The sequence below is a fragment of the Haliaeetus albicilla genome, chromosome 2 (assembly GCF_947461875.1).
Source record: "Haliaeetus albicilla chromosome 2, bHalAlb1.1, whole genome shotgun sequence".
In the NCBI taxonomy this organism is placed as follows: Eukaryota; Metazoa; Chordata; class Aves; order Accipitriformes; family Accipitridae; genus Haliaeetus; species Haliaeetus albicilla.
This window is the reverse complement of record NC_091484.1, coordinates 41,651,504-41,671,383: the sequence shown is the minus strand read 5'-3', so window position 1 is coordinate 41,671,383 and position 19,880 is coordinate 41,651,504. Positions and strand designations below refer to the sequence as shown.

General features: G+C 35.3%; 1 protein-coding gene across 4 annotated transcripts in view; it reads right to left on the bottom strand.

Annotated features, from left to right (window-relative positions):
* ANKRD28 (ankyrin repeat domain 28) overlaps nt 1–19,880 on the bottom strand; it is a 128,629-nt gene that overhangs the window by 3,352 nt on the left and 105,397 nt on the right. For 3 of the 4 annotated variants that reach the window (XM_069772337.1, XM_069772347.1, XM_069772330.1), the window contains exons 15-27: nt 16,271–16,382; nt 15,593–15,619; nt 14,562–14,636; nt 13,064–13,265; nt 11,544–11,631; nt 10,962–11,079; nt 10,143–10,362; nt 8,649–8,736; nt 8,469–8,552; nt 7,800–7,945; nt 7,532–7,614; nt 7,308–7,390; nt 5,091–5,182 (exon numbers count right to left, since the gene is read on the bottom strand). In XM_069772337.1, coding sequence (XP_069628438.1) covers nt 5,091–5,182; nt 7,308–7,390; nt 7,532–7,614; nt 7,800–7,945; nt 8,469–8,552; nt 8,649–8,736; nt 10,143–10,362; nt 10,962–11,079; nt 11,544–11,631; nt 13,064–13,265; nt 14,562–14,636; nt 15,593–15,619; nt 16,271–16,382 — 1,418 coding nt within the window. Of the gene's footprint in view, nt 1–397; nt 503–5,090; nt 5,183–7,307; nt 7,391–7,531; nt 7,615–7,799; nt 7,946–8,468; nt 8,553–8,648; nt 8,737–10,142; nt 10,363–10,961; nt 11,080–11,543; nt 11,632–13,063; nt 13,266–14,561; nt 14,637–15,592; nt 15,620–16,270; nt 16,383–19,880 lie in introns of all 4 variants that reach the window. The other variant, XR_011322402.1, reaches the window with a different exon arrangement.

Sequence of the window (19,880 nt, the reverse complement as noted above, 5' to 3'; positions counted from 1 at the left end):
TAGATGGCTTTAAAGCAAACCGCATGATGGATTTCTATTCAGACCTTAGGAAGGCATGGAAAACCAGGCAATGCCTGTTCTGCCAGCAAGTGTTTCAACTACTAAGATATCATCTTTACTGTAGAAGTAGATCCAGGACAAGTGTTAGGCTACAGCTCAGGAGTATTGTGTTGTACAATTGCACAGAAGTTTTAAACAAGTAGGCACACTGTGGAAAATAACTGTGGCTAGAAATTAAGAAAACAGCAAGCAGGGGACAGACAATCTTGCATTTGAACTACTACTTGCTCAGGACAGACCTTGTGCTTGATGCTTGGAACAGAGTAAGACAACAGTCCCTGCCCAAAGGAGCATACAATCCAAGGAAACACACAGATAATTCAAGCACAAAACGCACCAGCTGACCATGCGATAGGGCCGTACAGAAGTGCAGCGCAGCAGATGTTTTCATTGTTAGTAAGGTATCACAGCACTTAAACAGCTCAGAGTTAACAGTGACAGTCTGCAGAAGAGATACATTTTGAGAGGATTCAGAAGCAAGGGCCAGAGCTTGCTACACTCGGATGAAGACTGCATTTCAGGCATGTCAGGCAGAACAGAAGGCTCAGCATTGATACTCAAATGCACACAATTTAATATCTACAGTTGCTGGAGATTATATGAAGGTAAGAAGACACAAATTAAGTTTATTCAAGCTGGCCATACTCAATCAACGCCATTTCTTTCACTAACATGATTTGATAAAAGCTCAAAGAAGAAAAACGAGCAGTCACCAGCTACCTTTGAGCATCCCAGTTCATCATAAAAAACATTAAAGGCCAACATAAAGATTAAATAGATTATTTGCTTCTTTTAAAAGGTCTCTAAAAACAGTATTTATACTAATATTCGACTGTAGATCTTAAGCTTCTGGCTTTCATAACTAGAAATGAAATATCACAGTTTTATTCTTGCCTTAGATATAGCAAAATGAAGTAACTGCTTGCACCATGAAAGACTGACATCTGCATCCTCCACCACTTTATTTTTGTCTATATTACCTTAAAACTGTAAGAACAAATTGTATTTTTATGTCCCTTAAACAACTGCAAACTGATCATTCATATGCCAGGGCAACAATAGGTATAAATACTTTAAATGTTGTTTTAATAAGATGTTGGTAAAGGTACCAACTTCACTGAAATACTCTTACTCATTTCTCATATAATGTTCCCCCATAGTATGTACTTGTATTTGCATAAACTTTCAAAGGACAAAAAAAAAAAAAAAAAAAAAAAAAAAAAAAAAAAAAAATCACTCTCTTCATTTATATACAGGGCAAAAGAAGCAGTAAGGTGAAGCAGCTTCCTTGCACAACAGAAAACAGAGCCTAAGTGGTGTACACTGACTTAGGACCAGGGCTGCCCCTGCCCAAATGCAGAGCTGCTCACTCCCCTGAGGCTTGAAAGTTTCTGTGAGGGTGCCTACAGGAAAATCAAGAGGGTTATTAATGTGGTCAGTGCAAAGACAGTTCTCAAGATAAACTGAATGAAGTCTTACGCTTGGGAAAGAGAAGAAAGTCATCTGAGGTGTGAGTCATCTTGTAAACATTTACAAGAAAAATTCCTTCCAGAAAACTGGAGGTCTCCAATATTATAAACCAGAAATATGAGTAAAGGAAGGCTTGGAAAAGAACTAGACAATAAAATATTTTTTTCCTCCCCTCTTTTTTTTTTTTTTTTTTTAAGCTTGAAAGTCCAATCATCAGTGTAATGATGAACGTAGAAAATAAGAGAAACCTCCACGCTATGTCAGTCTCCGGAGTTAGAGAATGCCTCCTCTCACTACTGTGGTACACATTAATATCACAAATAAAAGACAGACCATATCAGGAAACTTAGCTAGCCTAGTAAGTTAAATAATGGGAAAAAAAACCCAAAAGAAAAAAACCCCAAACTTGAAAAGTGGGTTGAGTGACCAAAACTAAAACTTCAGCTGGTGTCAAATAAAAGAAAAAGCTAGTAACTTCTTTTAAGACAGGTAAACTTGCATAAATAATGTAAAATTCAACAGCATTTTTGTAGATGCAAGTGATGGCAAAGTTTCATCAAGACAAGTGTGGAAACATGGCAAAAGAACTGAAAGATTTGAGTGAGAAATGATACAGAACTGAGAATGAACCTCCAGCATGACTACTTTTGGGAAATATACTGGATAGTTAATTTGCTGTTTCAGTTGCATTTAATCTTTTGAAAACCAAGAGGATTATATTTATTCCAAAGACATTAGTTCTTAAACATCTGTCATTGTTTAACCCCAGCCAGCAACTAAGCACTATGCAGCTGCTCACTCCTCCTCCCTCCCAGCGGGATGGGGAGGAAAATGGAAAAAAAGTAAAACTCGTGGGTTGAGGTAAGAATGGTTTCATAACTAAAGTAAAATAAAATATAATAATAATAAATGTAATAACAATAATAATGAATAGTTTTTAAAAAGAGAGCGAGAGAGATAAATAAAACCTAAGAAAATAGAAGTGATACATAATGCAATTGCTCACCACCAGCTGACCAATGCCTGAGCAGCGATCTGGCCAACTTCCCCTAGTTTATATACTGAGCCTGACATTCTACGGTATGGAATATTTCTTTGGCTAGCTCAGGTCAGCTGTCCTGGCCATGCTCCCTCCCAGCTTCTTGTATACCTGCTTGCTGGCAGAGCATGGGAAACTGAAAAATCCTTAACTTAGGATAAGCGCTACTTAGCGACAACTAAACATCAGTGTGTTATCAACATTATTCTCACCTAAATCCAAAATGCACTGTACCAGCTACTACAAAAAAATTTAACTCCATCCCAGCCAAAGCCAGGATAACATCTCAAAAAGTGATCTCATCACATGAAGAGATGGTCTGTAACAAAAGCAGTATGACTTCAAATCTAGAGTTTTAAGTATCTTATAAATTATTTATAAGCTGAAAAGCAGAGAACTGATGTGATTTTTTTCAAAGCTCATGTTTTTCAATAATTTTCTGTAGCCCAGATACAGCAGCAGAGGACTACAAAGTAGTTTTATACAGATATAGATACAAATAGAGACTGCTTGTAAAAAAGGTCAGTGCAGCCTTTATAGAAAGGGACAACTTCAAAGACAAAAAGGAGATCACCACCCCATACCAGCTGAGGTTCTGTTTACATGTTCTGTGTATCAAGACATGCTTCCATGTAAAATACTAACTCAGACTTTACCTCCAATTTCATCCAATTCTATCTGAAATGCCAAGTTTGCGTGACAGATCACTGTACTTATCTGAGCTATCCTTAAAGTAAGAGAATGTCAGTATTGTGATGTAAAATATTCCAGCGCCTATTTCTTCAGTCTGCTTTGCTAAACAGATAGCTTTCACCCCCAAAATACACGAATCATACTCTTTTAAGCCTTTCTAATTAAAAAAAAAAAAAAAAAAATCAAAGTTTCTCCTAGATTTTTACTTTATTAGAATTACATAAATGTATGTAATTCTTTTTTTCTTTAGAAACACTTACACTCTAGCAGTAGATGCTAAAATCAAAGGCAAGGAGACCTAAAGCAGAACCTGGCTATCACTACTGCCAGCTTTTCCACTTAATGTGAGAGGTACACTATGGAAATCAAGACAACTTTTGCAACAGGTTTAGCAAGCCTGCTGACATACTAATACTTCTAAGAATTAAGAAAAAATTAGTGACAGGTGAAACAGAGTGATAAATCCCATGAAAGTTTCCCTTCCTCTCTCACAATTTAAAGTATTCATCACTTTCACATACTGTACTTTAAGCTGGCATATTCATCCAACAGAAGAAGAATTCATTATGAATATTCTCAAGGCTGCTTAAAATTTTATAAACAAAACAATTGCTATTAGAAAGAAAAGAACCACAGTGAGGAACAAGATTAGGTAGCACTGAAGAGTTACTTTAAAATTTAAAATATGTACAGAAGTAAAAGCAAGTTTTAACATGTTGCAGTTAGATCCCCAGGCTGCCAGAGAACTGCGTCATCTATACAAATGACATTTTTCTCTGTTATGTCAAAGATCAACCCTATACAAGGGACTGGCTGGCAGCACATGGAAAGCCCACAAACATACAAACATCTCCAGTTAGCATACTTGTGATGAGAAACAGAAATCAAAAAGATGTTTTCCAATCTTTTCATTTTAGGGAGTTTCATTTAGCAGTTACCCTTGTACCCTATTTTAGGCAAGGAATGATCTTTAAGTCACCCATGTCACTTTAAGCAGTGTAATTTGAGAAACACACAAAGAAAGTCACAGTAAACATTAAGAGAGGAAAAACTTTCCGAACTGGAAATATAATTAGAACTATTAATTAGGTGCATCCCTTCTGGAAAAACGAACAAAACTGCTAAAAACCAACAAAACAAAAAAGCACCCCCACCCCACCCTCAAACGCCAGCTACTGCTTTCACTGAAGACACCTTAGGGTATGGCATAAGAGCAGGAGCTCTTACATTTTTAAAAGCACAGCTTCGGAGGACCACAGATGTCTTGCATGAAAATATGCAAATAAGAAGTCAATAGATCAAATTTTCTTTTGTTCTTACAAGGTATAGGATTTAGTCTCTGTGAAAAAGCAGTTACTTTTTCTGACTTCTATGTGCCAAAAAACTCTAAAGAGCCAGAAGCTTGAGACCAGTAACTGAGATCTGTAATTCATACCTGCTTTTAAAATCTAACACCCATACACCTACCGTGACAAAATGAATGGCAATTCAATTCAGCTTCTCAATAGCTGAAAGTTACATTTTACTCTGAGCATTATGTTTTTCTGACCGTTTTCAGCATGCTAAAGCTAGTGTATTTATAGGGTATACACTATAAACTACAAATGCAAACTAAACATTTCTATGCCGTGACCTGTGTTGCTCTGAAAGTTTTCACTCTCCTTACACTTCTGCTGCTTTGCTAAAATGACCCATCACCAACACATTTTTTTCTATGGGGGAACCTACTGCAAGGCTCATACAAAATTTCCAAAGGGTTATTGCTTTTCAGTGAGGTGAGTTTAAAACCACAGTTCCGTATGGGCAAACAAAGTTAAATTTTTCTTACCATTTTCATCTACAGCAAGTACACTTGCTCCCTTCCCTAAAAGCTCTTGAACTACAACCGTTAGTCCATTCCGAGCAGCAACATGCAGAGGTCTGTGAAGACAAGCAAACTCATATATAAACCTTAGAACAAGATAGTAAGTGAGATAGGTAGCTTGCATCTAGTTAAATGACTCTTAAAGTATTTATACTTGTATGTTATTTACACATTATATAGATATTGTAGATAGAATAACTAAGATGGGAAAACCAGCAAATGTCTCATTATCTTATTGCAAAGAAACTGTACAGTAACAATTGAGCACTTTCTTCTTTTTATGGCACCACACATTGAAGAAGTAGCTACTAGAAAGACCTGCCTGCTTATGAACTTTATCATGTTAAAAAGTTAGAAACATCTAGTACCCTACTCTTGATAAATCCTTCACTGAACTGTTGTAACAGATACTGTCACACCTGAGTTACTACATATCACTGGCAATAATCATTAGAATACTAACAGCAGAATGGTAGTCATATTCTATTGCATGTAAATGCTTCTAAGAGATGCAGACGCATTTTATCAATCTGCCTTTTAGAAACAGCTACATTCCATTGACTAGAGATAAAAAAAATATTTTAGAGTATCATGCATGAAGCAAGAAAAGCAGATTACTTTTCAAAACCTCAAACTATTAACCATAACTCTGTTCTGCAGTGACTTATATATCAAGGAAAGTGTAGCTTTACCTCAAATATTCTAATTATATCTTTTTCAAATGCAACCATTTTCCAAAATTGGTTGCCACTGGCTTAAATAAAACCTACCACCAACTCAGCAGAAAACAGAATGATCAGCTTACTTCCCTTCTGCTTTATATTGCTCTCCAATCATTTTGAGATTCTTAAAATTGTTTGAATTAACTGTGAACTATGTTTTCATTTGGAAACAAGCACCTTACTTAGAAACCAGAAATGCAAAAGATACAAATAGGAGCAGCTGTATCTGTGGTGCTTACATTAAAGTATTAAAATTAAAGAACTACTGCACACCACAGATATACTGAAAAATGTACTGTAACTATAATATTTTTAATATAGAGGCCAACAATTTTAATGGTTATCTTGCCACACAGTAGGACATTGTTTAAGCTATTTAGAAAGTCAGTTTAGTTATTAAAAAACATTTGCTAAACCAGTAATATTTTAAACAACTGTTAAAATCTTGCAATTTATATAAACATTTCATGGAGGTGCAAATATGTACCTATTTTTCTCTATGACATCTCTTGATCAGACTATATGAGCCAAGGCATGTAGGTGGAATTACATGAGCCTGTGGTAGCACACTTTCTCACTTCTGTTCCCATCTTGTTTTTGCTTTTCCTTCTCTCAAAACATCCCTGCTTCAAGGCAGAAATGAGGCAATCAATCCCTTTCCTGCTTTCTGGTTATTTCATGCTGCCTGAGGTGCACCCTGGTGAACAGCAAGAGCAGCAGCAGAAGTCTTACTATCTTAACTCCTCAGTTCAAGCAGATCTCTGGAAATAGTTGGAAGAACTGTAGGAGTTTGAACACGACAGATTCCAGAAGGGATGTAAGGCCAGAGAAATACATGAGTTGCTGTGATAGCATTATTAAAGCAGTCTAATAATTCATGTACATAACTCAGCTACATATCAGGTGTCAAATGCAGAAGAGTCATTTTAATAGCCCATCCTGATATATATTCCCCAGTATGACATACCACTACATTTTGAAGTTTTCCTTATGATTGGGCTAACAAAATAGGCTTAATTCTAATTGAGAGAAGATCTTCAGGAAGCATTAAGAATACTGTATTCTCCATAATATTTAATAGAAAATGGTCTTTCATCCTAGTAGGAATAGGTGTCTTTTGCTAACAGAAAGCATGCTGTAGAATAAAAACATACTTTAGCTAGCTTTGAAGAGCAAGTCTAGAATGAGGTAATCTCAGTGGATTGCAGTAATTCCACACAGGATTCCCTGAATCACAATACTGTTAAGATTTATTTATCATCCCTTTTACCCAGCTAAAACTAGAGCTTTAAGTACGAGCAAAACACTGTTTCACTTCAAGACGGTTCAACTCTCTTGGTACCTATTAAGCAATTAAAATTCAGCCAGTGTGGAAAAAAATTCTGAAAACTATTCCTCTTTATAAGCAAGATACACACCAAAACCTAATCTGTTAAACACACTCACTGCTGATACGTACGTTTGCAAGGCTGCATTGGTGGCATTGATGAGGTTTCTATCCGTAATCTTCTCCAGTATTAACAAGGCACTAGTTTCATGACCCTTAATACAGAACAAAAATCTGTCACATAACAAATACACTTCAAAAATTGCTTTGAATGCCTTTTCAAAGTAACAAGTTAGTTTGCAAACAGTGTTTGATAACACAAAGCTCAGCACTGGTAAGTCAGACTACACACATACCTTGCTGCAAGCCAAATGGAGTGCTGTGTTCTTAGAACTGTCTTGCAAAGTCAGATCAGCTTTAGCACTGCTAACCAGCACCTCTGGGGAAATAAAGATTTGTATTAAGTAGAAGCATATTCCTTAAAGTCTTAATGGCTTACATTTGTGCAAAATGAAAACATAATTTTTACAAAATATATCCACAAGAATGTTAACTATAAGGCAACTTTACCCATATTAAGATTAACAAACCTAAGAGCAGGAATATATAAAACTTTCTCTTTACCAACTGTATTCGTCTGTCCATTTTCTGCAGCCATCATTAAAGGTGTTTTCCCAGAAGAATCTACAGCATTTACTTGAGCATTGTGACTGAGCAGAAGCTGTAGACACTCAACGTGATCCGTAAAAGCTGCTGCATGAAGAGGAGTTCTACAACAGATCAAAAGACAATATGGCCATTTCAGGCATACTTTCTACTTTATTCAAAGAGGCATCCTGACTGTGATCCTGCAGATACAAAAGACTGGGCAGTCCCTCCCACTGATCCTTTGACATCAGTATTGCTGGAGTTGTGACTGCTGCCTTTAGAAAGTCACCTTCAAGTTTCAAATAATTGCCTCTGTGTAGTTTAGTAATAGAGATACAATTTGATTCAGAAAAAATAAAATATGCATAAAATACTACCCACAAAGTGATACTATTTAAAACATGCTCAAACTTGCCTATATAATAAAAAGCCAATTCAAGTTTATTGAATCAGAAAAGGATTTTTAAAAAAATCTAAAATTTATTTCTAGCACAGAAAAAAAAAAAAACCTTCAAAGACTAAAAACAGGGTGAAGGGAGAATTAAAATTCAGTAGCAAATACAAAAACCCCAAATGATTGTAGAATTTCACAGAGCCACTCTGTTACATTACAAACACTCTTTCACTGTGCATTTACACTCTTACCTTCCCTTCGAATCTGTTGAATTTACAATACCAGCACCTAGTGTATCAATTAACATTTCTGCAGCACCTTCATTGTCATTTATCCTATAATGAATTAAACAGGCTGTTATTTACAGAATGATAAATCTTTTGTTAAATACAGCAATGAAATCTATGAAGAATAATTTTACACTTCCTTACACAGCACAATGCAATGGACTGAAAGAATTTCCTTCCATTTTCTGGAAAACTTCCTGTTCCAGGAGGAGCTCTACACAACTGTCATGACCTAAAGCAAATGTAAGAGTTACATATTAAAAAAAAAAGGGAAAAGGTCTATTTATGGATTACAACAAAAAATATGTATCTAAATTAGATTAGGAATATTTTATTTAAAAGTTTCAAAGACACACTGGTTATATTTGATAGGGCTACGTTTAGGAACCAAGACATTTTTAGAATCCTGAAAATCAAACTGACATTCAGCACTGTAAACTTTGTGAAATTTAGAAGGGATCTCATGCTGTCTGAAGAAAATCCAGAATGCTTAATTTAGTTCTTTACACCTCCACGTTTCAAACTCTGCTGCACATTCACCACTTGGTTTACATGAAACTGTCTCCATCATTTGAGGGTTATTTTTGTTCCACTGTCTTGTTAAACCCAGAGAAAAAACAAGTTGATAGTCGTAACAAAAGCCTAAAAAGAACATGTTCAGCCTATCATACTATTATTTTCAAAATTCTATAGCCTACTGCTGTACAGGTAGCTAACAATTGTAACTATCTGTTTGATCTTCAATGTGCATATGAAGGGAACCTTAGATCAATATTCACTGATGTTTGAAGATCTGTATTTTCACAAGTCCTGTCAAATTTTCATTCTACAAATCAAGCATATTTCAGTTTTGTTTTATTCAGACACTATGGTCACTCTGAAAATGGACCAAGGTGTAAGAGTTTAATTTTATAAATGTGATAAAGAGATGTTATTCTAGTTCAAGTTATCAGTGTATTACCCAGTTGCTTCAGCTGTGAAAACAGTCTAGTTAGTTACTCACTTAAAAATAACTGGTAAAATGAAGCTCTAAACCCATACTTCTTGATCTTTCTCTATCATGTGACTCAGAAGTGAAATAAATGAGAAACTCTACTACGTTGGAAATGAACACATAGAACAAAATCTTTAGCAAAGATGCTGAATGAATTTCCTACATTTTAAGGCCTCCCTCACCCCCAAATCCAAGAAAAGTATCAGTGAAGAAAAAGATCAGCAAAGCAAAAAATAAATTCTTATTAAATCACTTTTATATGCTTTAGCTTCTTGTGCCTATGAAGGTTGATTTGAAGCAAGTTTAAAAAAAATCTGAAACCATTCCTCCCAAGACTCCCTGTGAAGATTATTTTTTGGGGATGTGTGGCAGATTTCTATTCACAGCTACTATGCTGAACTTCTTGAGAGACTCCTTGAGGCATAAAACTAAGAAGGCAGTTTATAACAAGAATGTAGTGCAAAAATAAACACCTCATATTATGTATTAGATGTTACTGCATTCTCCCTCAAGATACCATGTCCCTTACATTGACTAATACGAACTGAAAGAGGACAGACTTTATACGTTGCTTTTATAGGTAGTAAAATTTTTTATCTCAGTGTCAACAGATACATTTAGACCTGTATTTTAATGTCTTTTACCATTATAGCAGGCCCAATGCAGTGATGTATAGCCGTGATTGTCTGCTATTGCAGGTACTGCATCCACAGATGTAGCTGACTGCAGGAGAGCTCCTAGAACACCTATATGTCCACATGCAGCTGACAAGTGTATAGGGGTTCGCCCCCTACAGTCTCGTAGTAAGGACTTAGCACCATGTTGAAGCAATGCTTCCACACATTCTTCATGCCCAGTAACTGCCTGTGAGAGATGAGACAGGAAATAGCAAGTTTGCATATTCATGTATATAAGCCAGGGTGTGTGACTAAAGCAAGCAAACTCCAGGCAATTTCTTACATTTTTAAGTAATAACAGAATTGCTTAAGCACAGTTGTTATTTTTATTCCTGGAAACAGCAATTCTGTTGGGAAAAAAGCAATGTATTATAATATTGATGACAGAATAATTTCTTGGAGTAACACTGAATGAACTGCTAATCTCTAGGCTCATTCAATTGTCTTATCTGGCAGAGATTATAAAAAAAAAATTTTGGCATATGGCATGCATCATGCTTTTCTTCCTCCCATTAACACTACCCCCACCCCATAACAAAAAGCTGTACTCTGGGACCTCTCCAGTCAACACTTCACAGCAAGATTAAGAGACTCTAGAAGTCCAAAAGAATTCTGGGGGTATGCAGCATACAGGCAAAAGCTAGCCTTCTGAAACTAAAATGACAATTAAAAACTAAGAATGGCAAGATGAGAATAATGAGAAATTCATTAACACTACATCTTGAGTCTGTATTTGAAATTAATATGTATAAAACTGCAAAGGACAGAAAAGGAATATTCTCTTACCCCTCTATGTAATGCTGTCCTTCCCCACTTATCTTTGGCATCTACATTTGCTCCTTTGTTAAGTAGTGAATAAACGCAGTCGGTGTGCCCATTGAGAACTGACAACATCAGAGGAGTCCTAAGCAGAGAGTGAAATAAAGTGTAATCTACGTGGAAATTTAACAGACTAGCACTCAGCTGAAATATAACAACTACTACCCTTCTGGACAATGCTGTTAACATTTATATCATCAATGATCTTCTCTAGCACTACTTGCACTCTGAGAATGCCACTCATACTTGCTTTCTAGTTTCAAGAAAATAAATTAATATACCCTAATTCAGAAGTCCCGATTAAGTTACTAGAATCCATTTTTTCAGCATTTGGGCAGTAAGACACATTTTAGTTTCCTCCCAACTCAACAAAAACATTTTTCTCCACCAACATTATGTTTATTGCAAAATACAGAGTTGCATTTGTCCTAGTTCAAATATCTCCCCTTAAATTAATAAATTAAAAATCACCAATGTAAAATATTTAGCTTTTCATTTTATAAAATGCAGTAACTTGTGAAGAACAGAATTTGTATCATTTAAACTCACTGTCCATTTCCATCTTGAATGTCCACGGCATTCTGTGGTTCTGCATTTCCTATCAATAGCCGCAAACATTCTGAGTGACCATTTGTAGCTGTAAAACATAAAAATATGAGTTTTACATGAACTGCATTTGAGTATACAGCTCAAACAGAACAGTAACCTGCTCAGACTAAAGCCTGTTAGCTTGAGAACCCACTGTACAGCTTTACCATTTTTATAGCTTAAATTAAAAACAAAAAATATGAACACTAGAAAGTTATTGCAGAAATCAGGCATTCTCAACCGTATAGTATTAAAAGTAATTGATTCCAACTGTCAACTGCCAACATGTATGTTTTTTACATATAAATGAGATTGCACACATTAACTGTAATTAGAATATATGCTTATACAACATCTGTAAGAAATAATCATTAAATTAGCATAATTTTGACTTGTTTTAAGGCACAGGTAAACACGTACCTAGCCAATCATACACAGATTTTGTTAGCAAGTGTAGCATGTGCATAGTTATGAAATAATAACTGAAATCACATTTAGAAAGAGAGAAGAAAATATAAAGCATACAAGTCATTAACCAAGCAGTTAAAACAAAAAAAGGGAAAAGAAAAGAAACAAAAAATTGAGAAATCACATTTAAATGCAACCAGTGAAAGATAAATGATTGCTTGTTGGAGGGGAAATTATTTCTGACACACAGCTGCTGTATTCAGTCCACATAAGAACAGTGACAATTCATACTTCTCTAGCTGACAGAAATGCTAACAGAAGTTAGGAGAAGCTAAATCAAATAGAAAAATACAGCTTGTGCTCATAGACAACAAATTAAGTGGTTAGAATGATGATGTTTTGTACATAATGCTCTTTTTACTGCAACATTTCTATAACACCATAACTATAAATTCAATTTAAATAAGTCTATTTTCAAAGGGAGGAAAAAAATAAGACTGTATAGGAATACTAGACTTTGAGAAAGGTTTATAGAAGTTTTCTAGGAAACACAGAAAATATTGCAAAGGATTGCCGTTATTTTGAAAACACTCAGGAGTCATTTAGATCCTTGGAAAAAACCCAAAGTATAGTTTTCATATCTCTTCTCAAACTGACAAAATTCTCCAGGAATCCAGTCATTTTTAGAAGTATTTTACTGCCAAGACAGGCAACACAATTCACGTATGTAAATTTGGGCCTACAGTTTGGGCTGCATGAAAGACTAGGAGAGAAACAGGAACATGTCACTGACACCTGTCAGCACAGATAGCCAAGCTAGTTGAATGGACAAGGACAATGCACCCTGTCAGAGAGCAGTGTGGAAGAGCACACCTCAAGCTGAAATGATTTATTGGGTTAACACCGGTTTCTACCCACAGCTGCTTTGTTACACCTTTCTCAGCATAGCATATACCTTAAAAATCACCTTTTCCTAAACACCATTTCTTAGAACATTAATGATCGAGACTTCTGAACATGAAGATGATCCACTTCAAAAGCCAAAATTTTAGAGGTTAGCAGTTAGCACATACCTGCAGCATGTATTGGGGTCCTCTTTACAACATAATCTTTCACCAAGATTGATGCTCCCTGATTAATGAGCACGTCTACACATTCCACGTGTCCCTTAAAGGCAGCAAGATCCAATGGTGTCCTTCCATTATTATTCCTCACATCAAGGTCCAGCAGCGACTGTACCAGCACTTCCAGAGCTTGATGGTGGCCATGATAGGCCTACAAGAATAAGAAAATTCTTCACTTTTCCCATCCTTCATATTTTTCCCTTTCTTACTGGGATTACATATATGAAACTGTGAAGATAGTATTTTTGTTTTAACATGTGGAAGAGCTACTGATGCAGCATGTATCTAGTTACAATAGTTATGACTAATTTAAAAAAAACCACACCACAATTTCAGCAAGAAGGTTGGTGGGTTTTTTCCACTTTAGCCTTTCAGTCAGCTACTGAAACTACTTTCAGAAAATCAACTGTCTCCAATTTGTATAACTACCAGTATTTTGAATACTGCATGTTTCATTGCTTTATGTTATAGTTACATCACCATCAGATTATTTCAAGTGAGGAAGATGTGCAAACTTAACTAATTCCTATTAGTTTTTTTTAACAAAATATTTGAAAAAGAAAAAGCCAGTAAAATTTGTCTGTAAAAAGAATACAGTACAAATAGCTACAGTTAACATAGCTGGTAAAACAGAAGGGACTTGGGGGATGAAACAGTTAAGAGATCAGAATAGATGTACAAGGATAAAAAATAGCATAGAGAATACTCTGTAGGTATGTGTTAAGACAAAATGTCCAAATTAGTAATGAAAATAAACATCTACAACTATAGTTTTATAATTTCCATAATAAATTTTAAATGTATACACATGGATACATTGTCTGGCCCCAGACAAAACTGATTTCCAGGAACAGTCTCTTCTAACTGCTTTCATTTACCAGTATTAAAGATTACTTCTTACTTCAGATAGATAGATATATATATATACTGCATGAGACTCAGGCGATTTTCAGAAAGTACACTGTGGTTTTTCAATTGCTCCAAATTCAGTGCAAAAGATGAAAGCTACATATTGGGCTGGTTACTCTGTATTTTGAGTATATTCGTATAGACAATTTCATCAGGTCCTCTCTTAAGCTATTCTTTGTGCAAATCTTTCTTAAAGTATTAAGGATAAACACGTCTCATACTAAACATCGATAAGGGTAAAATGAGGATATAAACCAGTTATCATTACTTACAGAACAAGTCTTCTAAAAGTTTTATTAGTATAAATTATAACATAAATCTTAATTAGAATATTCCAAATGAAAGCTGTTCCATGAAGCAAGTTTCAAGTCAAATGGAAAAACTGCCCTGTATAGCTCATTCAGGAATATTAGTAAGTATTTTTGGATTTCATTTATTGTTATTGACCTATTTTTAAAAAAATCCAGAATGAAAAAACCTATGTCAACAACTGTTTGCAATGAGATGAGCTATCATCATTAAAGAATGAAATACTTACAGCTAAATGCAGTGGACTTATAGGTGCTCTGTTGTCTGAATCATTCAGCATATCAGTACCTGATGTTTCCATTAGCTTAGCAAAGAGATAAAGTCAGAGTGAGTGCAAAAAACCCTCACCTTTAAAAACATTCAGCAATAATTGCTGCAGTTTCCAGTATACAGATTGAAAAATAAAGGAAGAAAAAGAGGAAGAATAATATAGGATTACAGTTTCCTCAGGAATTCTGTATCTCCTTCAACCTTTAAAAGAGTTTGAATTGCAATGACTGCGACCCCTCCCCCATATTCATCTCCCAAGCACAGTTGTTTAATTTTGCATAACAATGCAATAATTAAATCAGAAACTAATCTAAAATTATTATTTTTCCTAAAGCAGCCATATGAAGTAATATAGATGAAATACATACAAAGGAAAGACAAGGACAGGTGAGAACAGCTATAATAGGACACCCCCCCCCCCCACCCCCAACCCAAACAAACAAGTAAGCATTCAGAGTAGGTGAAAAGTCAGCAAGAAAACAATATGAAAAGCCAGAAGGCAGGACTGATTTCTCAGAACAGAAAAACATTTCCCACAGAGAAGAAATGGACCCCAAAAAGGGCCAAGTGTTATAAAATAGGATTAAAATAACTATGTATATACATTTCTATTTGTTACTTTCAGATGTGTTTTAAAGTTTTAATTCTGGATCTTTTTCAAGACCATATTTAATTTAGCACACTAGTAGAATTAAAAAAAATCTAAGTGTTTGAAGATCACCAAATACAGTCAAGATCACTAAGTTTTCATTATCACACTTTCATAACATGGTCATATGAATGTTTAAGTAAAAAAAAAGCTTAAAAAATAATTTACTATTTTAAAATACTGAATTGCAATTAAATCTAAATTGTAATTGAAATTAAATAATACATCTATGCATTGAAGAAATGGTTGAATAAGTCTTAAAATAAGCAGTATTTTTAAAATTACATGTTCCCTTTTGCTGTACAGTACTACTTTAACAGTGAGAAATAATACACACTTACAACATCTAGAGGCGTTTCGCTTGCAATCTGCAATTAAAAACATTCAGAATTCATGTTTAAATACATCTGAATATAAAAGTAATTTGTACAAAAATACTAAGTTGCATAACACAGAGAAGATAAAATTATCATATCAAATAACATACACATTTTTGCAAATGGATTAAAGAAAAACTACCTGAGGCTTTATTATCTAAAATTCGATTATGTTACTGTAAATATGTGAACTATTTTAAAAGGCACACTTACTTTACAGGTTTTCCCTACATTTTAATTTGCTCCTTCAGATGACGTTTGTGAAATTTCTTAACACTTCTCGGTGGGATAACCTATGGTTATTTTATTTCAGCCATCAGGAAAAAATTTAACAGTGTATTCTAAGTTGAGAAACAAAACTAAACTAATATCCCACATCCTCAACCAGTTACCTCTTAATCTCAGAATGTATTACCTTTTTAAGCCGGTATCTAGCATCTTAGCTCCTCACCTTGCCCCTATTTTAAAATTAATTTTTTAAATGTGAGTACCAAGTACTTAGACACTCATCCTCACAGGGGCTGAAAAACACTATTGTCCTAGCTTACAGACAAAGAATCAAGGTAGACAAATACCCTAGCCCCTGCATCATACTCTTTAACAGCAGCTGTTACAGCATTCATCTATGATACATTTTCTTACCAATTCAAGACATAAGCGATGACCATAAGCAGCTGAATAATGAACTGCATTGTATCCTTGTTTGTCTCGGATCCCCGGATTGGCGTCGTTTCTTAGCAAGTATTCCAGGCACCTATTTAAATTGACATACATAACCATATATCTACATGTTGAATTTCAACGTTATGTTAAGTGATAAATTGTTCCAATTCAATTGGAAAATAGAATACAGGACACAGGAACACTGACTTAATGTACAATATTGGCTAGGACTAGAGAACACCTAACTCATTACACACCAAATGTTAAGGTCAATCACAACGCTTCCAAAATCTGAAAGAATACTTCTCTGCAGACATCCTGCATCCTCTGAATTATCTGACTTGGTTAAAACTGGGATTTCACAGCTATTTTCCTCCTAGCTAATACAATTGCAGTTACCTTTGTTAATATAAATGATTACTATTTTTGTATGTTTTTCTGTATCAGTACATTCTTCTGTACTTAATACAGAAGGAAGAGAACCAATAGCTGAGTTCTTCATGGTATCTATCCAAGAGTCTCACACACATACATTTCCACTACCAGACACTAACTGATTTATTTGTATAGTAAACACACTCAGTTGTTGGCATACTTCTATTCTACCATTCCTTACTTTCATTATACAAAGTTATAAGGCAGAACATGATCAGCAGTTTCAACCACAGACACTCAGCCAGGAGGATGAAAAATAGGTCTTAAAGTCAGCTCCCTCTCCCTGTTTTTCTGTTTTAAAGAGACTCTATGCATGCACACTAAACAATTCCAACCAATAACCCTACTTATTCATAACTCTATGATGTCTATCATTTCAGCAACATTTTGCAAAGTCACCATCATGACCTTAAACTAGCTGGTGAAGCCATTTGGCTTCCTGAAGTGAACAACAGGTCACCATCTCTTCTCTCTGGGATTATGAAATACTACTTCTTTACCAGTTAAATAAAATGCATGGGAAGCTAAAAAATACATTATCTTGTCAAATCCAGCCTGGAATCTTCCTTCCTTAGCACAGTTTATCTAAAGGTCTCACAGATTGCCATTATCAGTAGTGACAAACAGATCAGTTGGATACACTGACAATATAAGGGGTTTAGTTCCCATCTATCTCATGGAAAATTGTTTGGTAGAAAGTTGAAGGAAATGTAAACGCTTGTTTTACGATATGGCTATACTGTGATGTCATGTGAAAAACTTGCAGTAGGATATGTCAGGTTTAGATCTGAGAGGCAAGAATCCTAACATGACTTCTCATCAGTGCCGTTAAGAGTAGAAACTTGATCATTCAAAACCCTGGAGAACACTCAAGCCTTGGAGAAATCTGACAAAAGCAGCCATCTCCTGAGGGAAGACAGAATGACCCTGCAACATCAGAACTCTTCCCAAGTTCTTTCAAGGGAGGGCCTGGAGTGAGCACATGGAACAGTGCAAGTTCATCATCTGAATGAGATCCAGTACCAGCTGTGATGAAATGGAAACACATTTCAACATGAGTAAGACAGCTGTTCTGGGTCAGGGGGCTGATAACCTCATGTGCAACAACAGCAATTTGCTGGAGTGAAGATCTGACATTTGCTTTTCCAGACAAAGGTTGAACATTAGCGAACCAGGTGAGTGAAGATGAAAGGGACAAAAAGCTGCAGGAAAAACTATGAACAAGGAAGTATCTAATTACAAAGTACTCTATCTCATTACAAAGTTGAGAAGAACAGGAGTGATACCAAGGTGTACTCTCATCATTTTATGCCCAACATAAAGGGGTAAAGGACTTAGGTAGTGAAAAAGGTAAAAATTCTCCAGTTTTAAAGACAAGATGTAAGTAACTTGTTATAAGTTCAGGGTACCTAATAAAAAGCTATCTGTAAAGTATATCTGTGTTTTTAACCAACTAATTTGGGTTTTATTTGCCCAGTAAACAAATGCCTTAATTAATGGCAACCATGCTTGCATGTTTTTATTTGAATTGAAATGGGATGAGATTTTTGAGAATTCAAAGACAAGTCAATTTGTCCCATCGAGTGAGAATTACTGTCCCTACAATTTATTTGTCCAATTGTCTAACTTTCTTTGTTAATTTTAATCAATGATTTTGTATTAACACTCATGACTCATTAATAAATGTTAAACAACACTGGCCTCGGCTATCTAAATTTCTATACTTGTGTACTTTCTGTATTTGTGTGCTCACAAAAACCACAATACACTAAATACACTGCAGGAAGCAACCATTCTTTCCAATACAAAAGAGATAATTGTTTTTGCTGTTTCTTCTCATCCAGGAAAGAGGTTAACTTTGCATCTTTTGTATACCTAACTGTCCTCAACAGGCCTCTTTAAAAGGAGATTAATCAACCTTTCTGAAAGCCCAGAGAAGTTAAATTTATTTCCCATTTATTTATTGGTGTACTGTCTATTAAATAATTCTAACATAGAAAAAGCATGGTTTTAACTCCCCTAAGATACTGTTTAGTTTATCTCATTCTGCGATCATGTTTCTCTCTCTAGTCTTGTCAAAATGACACTTACTGGTGTTTGTTCCAGATCAGAAGCATGTGTTAAAGATACAAAAGAAACACTTCCAAACAGGAACAAACCGGAAAATAATTTTCAACAAAAACATCCTTGTCCCTAAAATCTGTCTTTAAAGATGTCTGAACAAAGACTGTAAAAATGCACATAAAGATCTTTGGAATTCTATATAGATAATTTCCTTACATTTTTTTCCCAGGCTTTATATTCCAACTCAGTAACCATTTTTAGCTTCATTCCTATTTTGAACATGAGCTGAGCAGTACTGGTTTTCCAGCTGTTACTAATCATCTTGCTGCATCAATATAAAAAGCTTCTCCTCAGGCCATACTGCTCTGCAGCCTCTTCCAGAGAGCCAACTGTTAATCAGAAGGGCAGTATTGCGTGGGTTCCAGAGACAATTCTTTGAGTTATCTCCCAAAGCTCTGCAGTATTGCCATCATTCTCGCTTGTGCCTTTTATAAGACAGATGGCAAAATGGTGTCATCTGAAGAACCATTATAGTCTGGAGGTTTTCAGAGCAACTGTGAAGCTAAAATTAATCCTAGCTCAACTCATAAGAGGGCAATTAAAGTAAAATTATCTCAACAAACTCCAGAAGGAATTAAAAGTATATCTAAAAAGCAGCAGAGAATTTCATTTTTAAATTTGGCTTTACATAAAAAAGGCATGTACTTTAAATATTAGTTAAATGGCCATGTGTTGTGGTTTAACCCCAGCCAGAGACTAAGCACCACGCAGCCACTCACTCACTCCCCCACAATGGGATGGGGGAGAGAATCCAAAGGAAAAAGGTAGAACTCGTGGGTTGAGATAAGAACAGTTTAATAAAACAGAAAGGAAGAAACTAATAATGATAATAATAACAACAATAAAATGACAATGAGAATAAAAGGATTGGAATATACAAAACAAGTGATGCACAATGCAACTGCTCACCACTCGCCGACCAGTGCCCAGCTAGTTTTCAAACATCGATCCGCACCCCCCTGCCCACTCCCCCCAGTTTATATACTGGGCATGCCATCACATGCTATGGAATACCCCTTTGGCCAGTTTG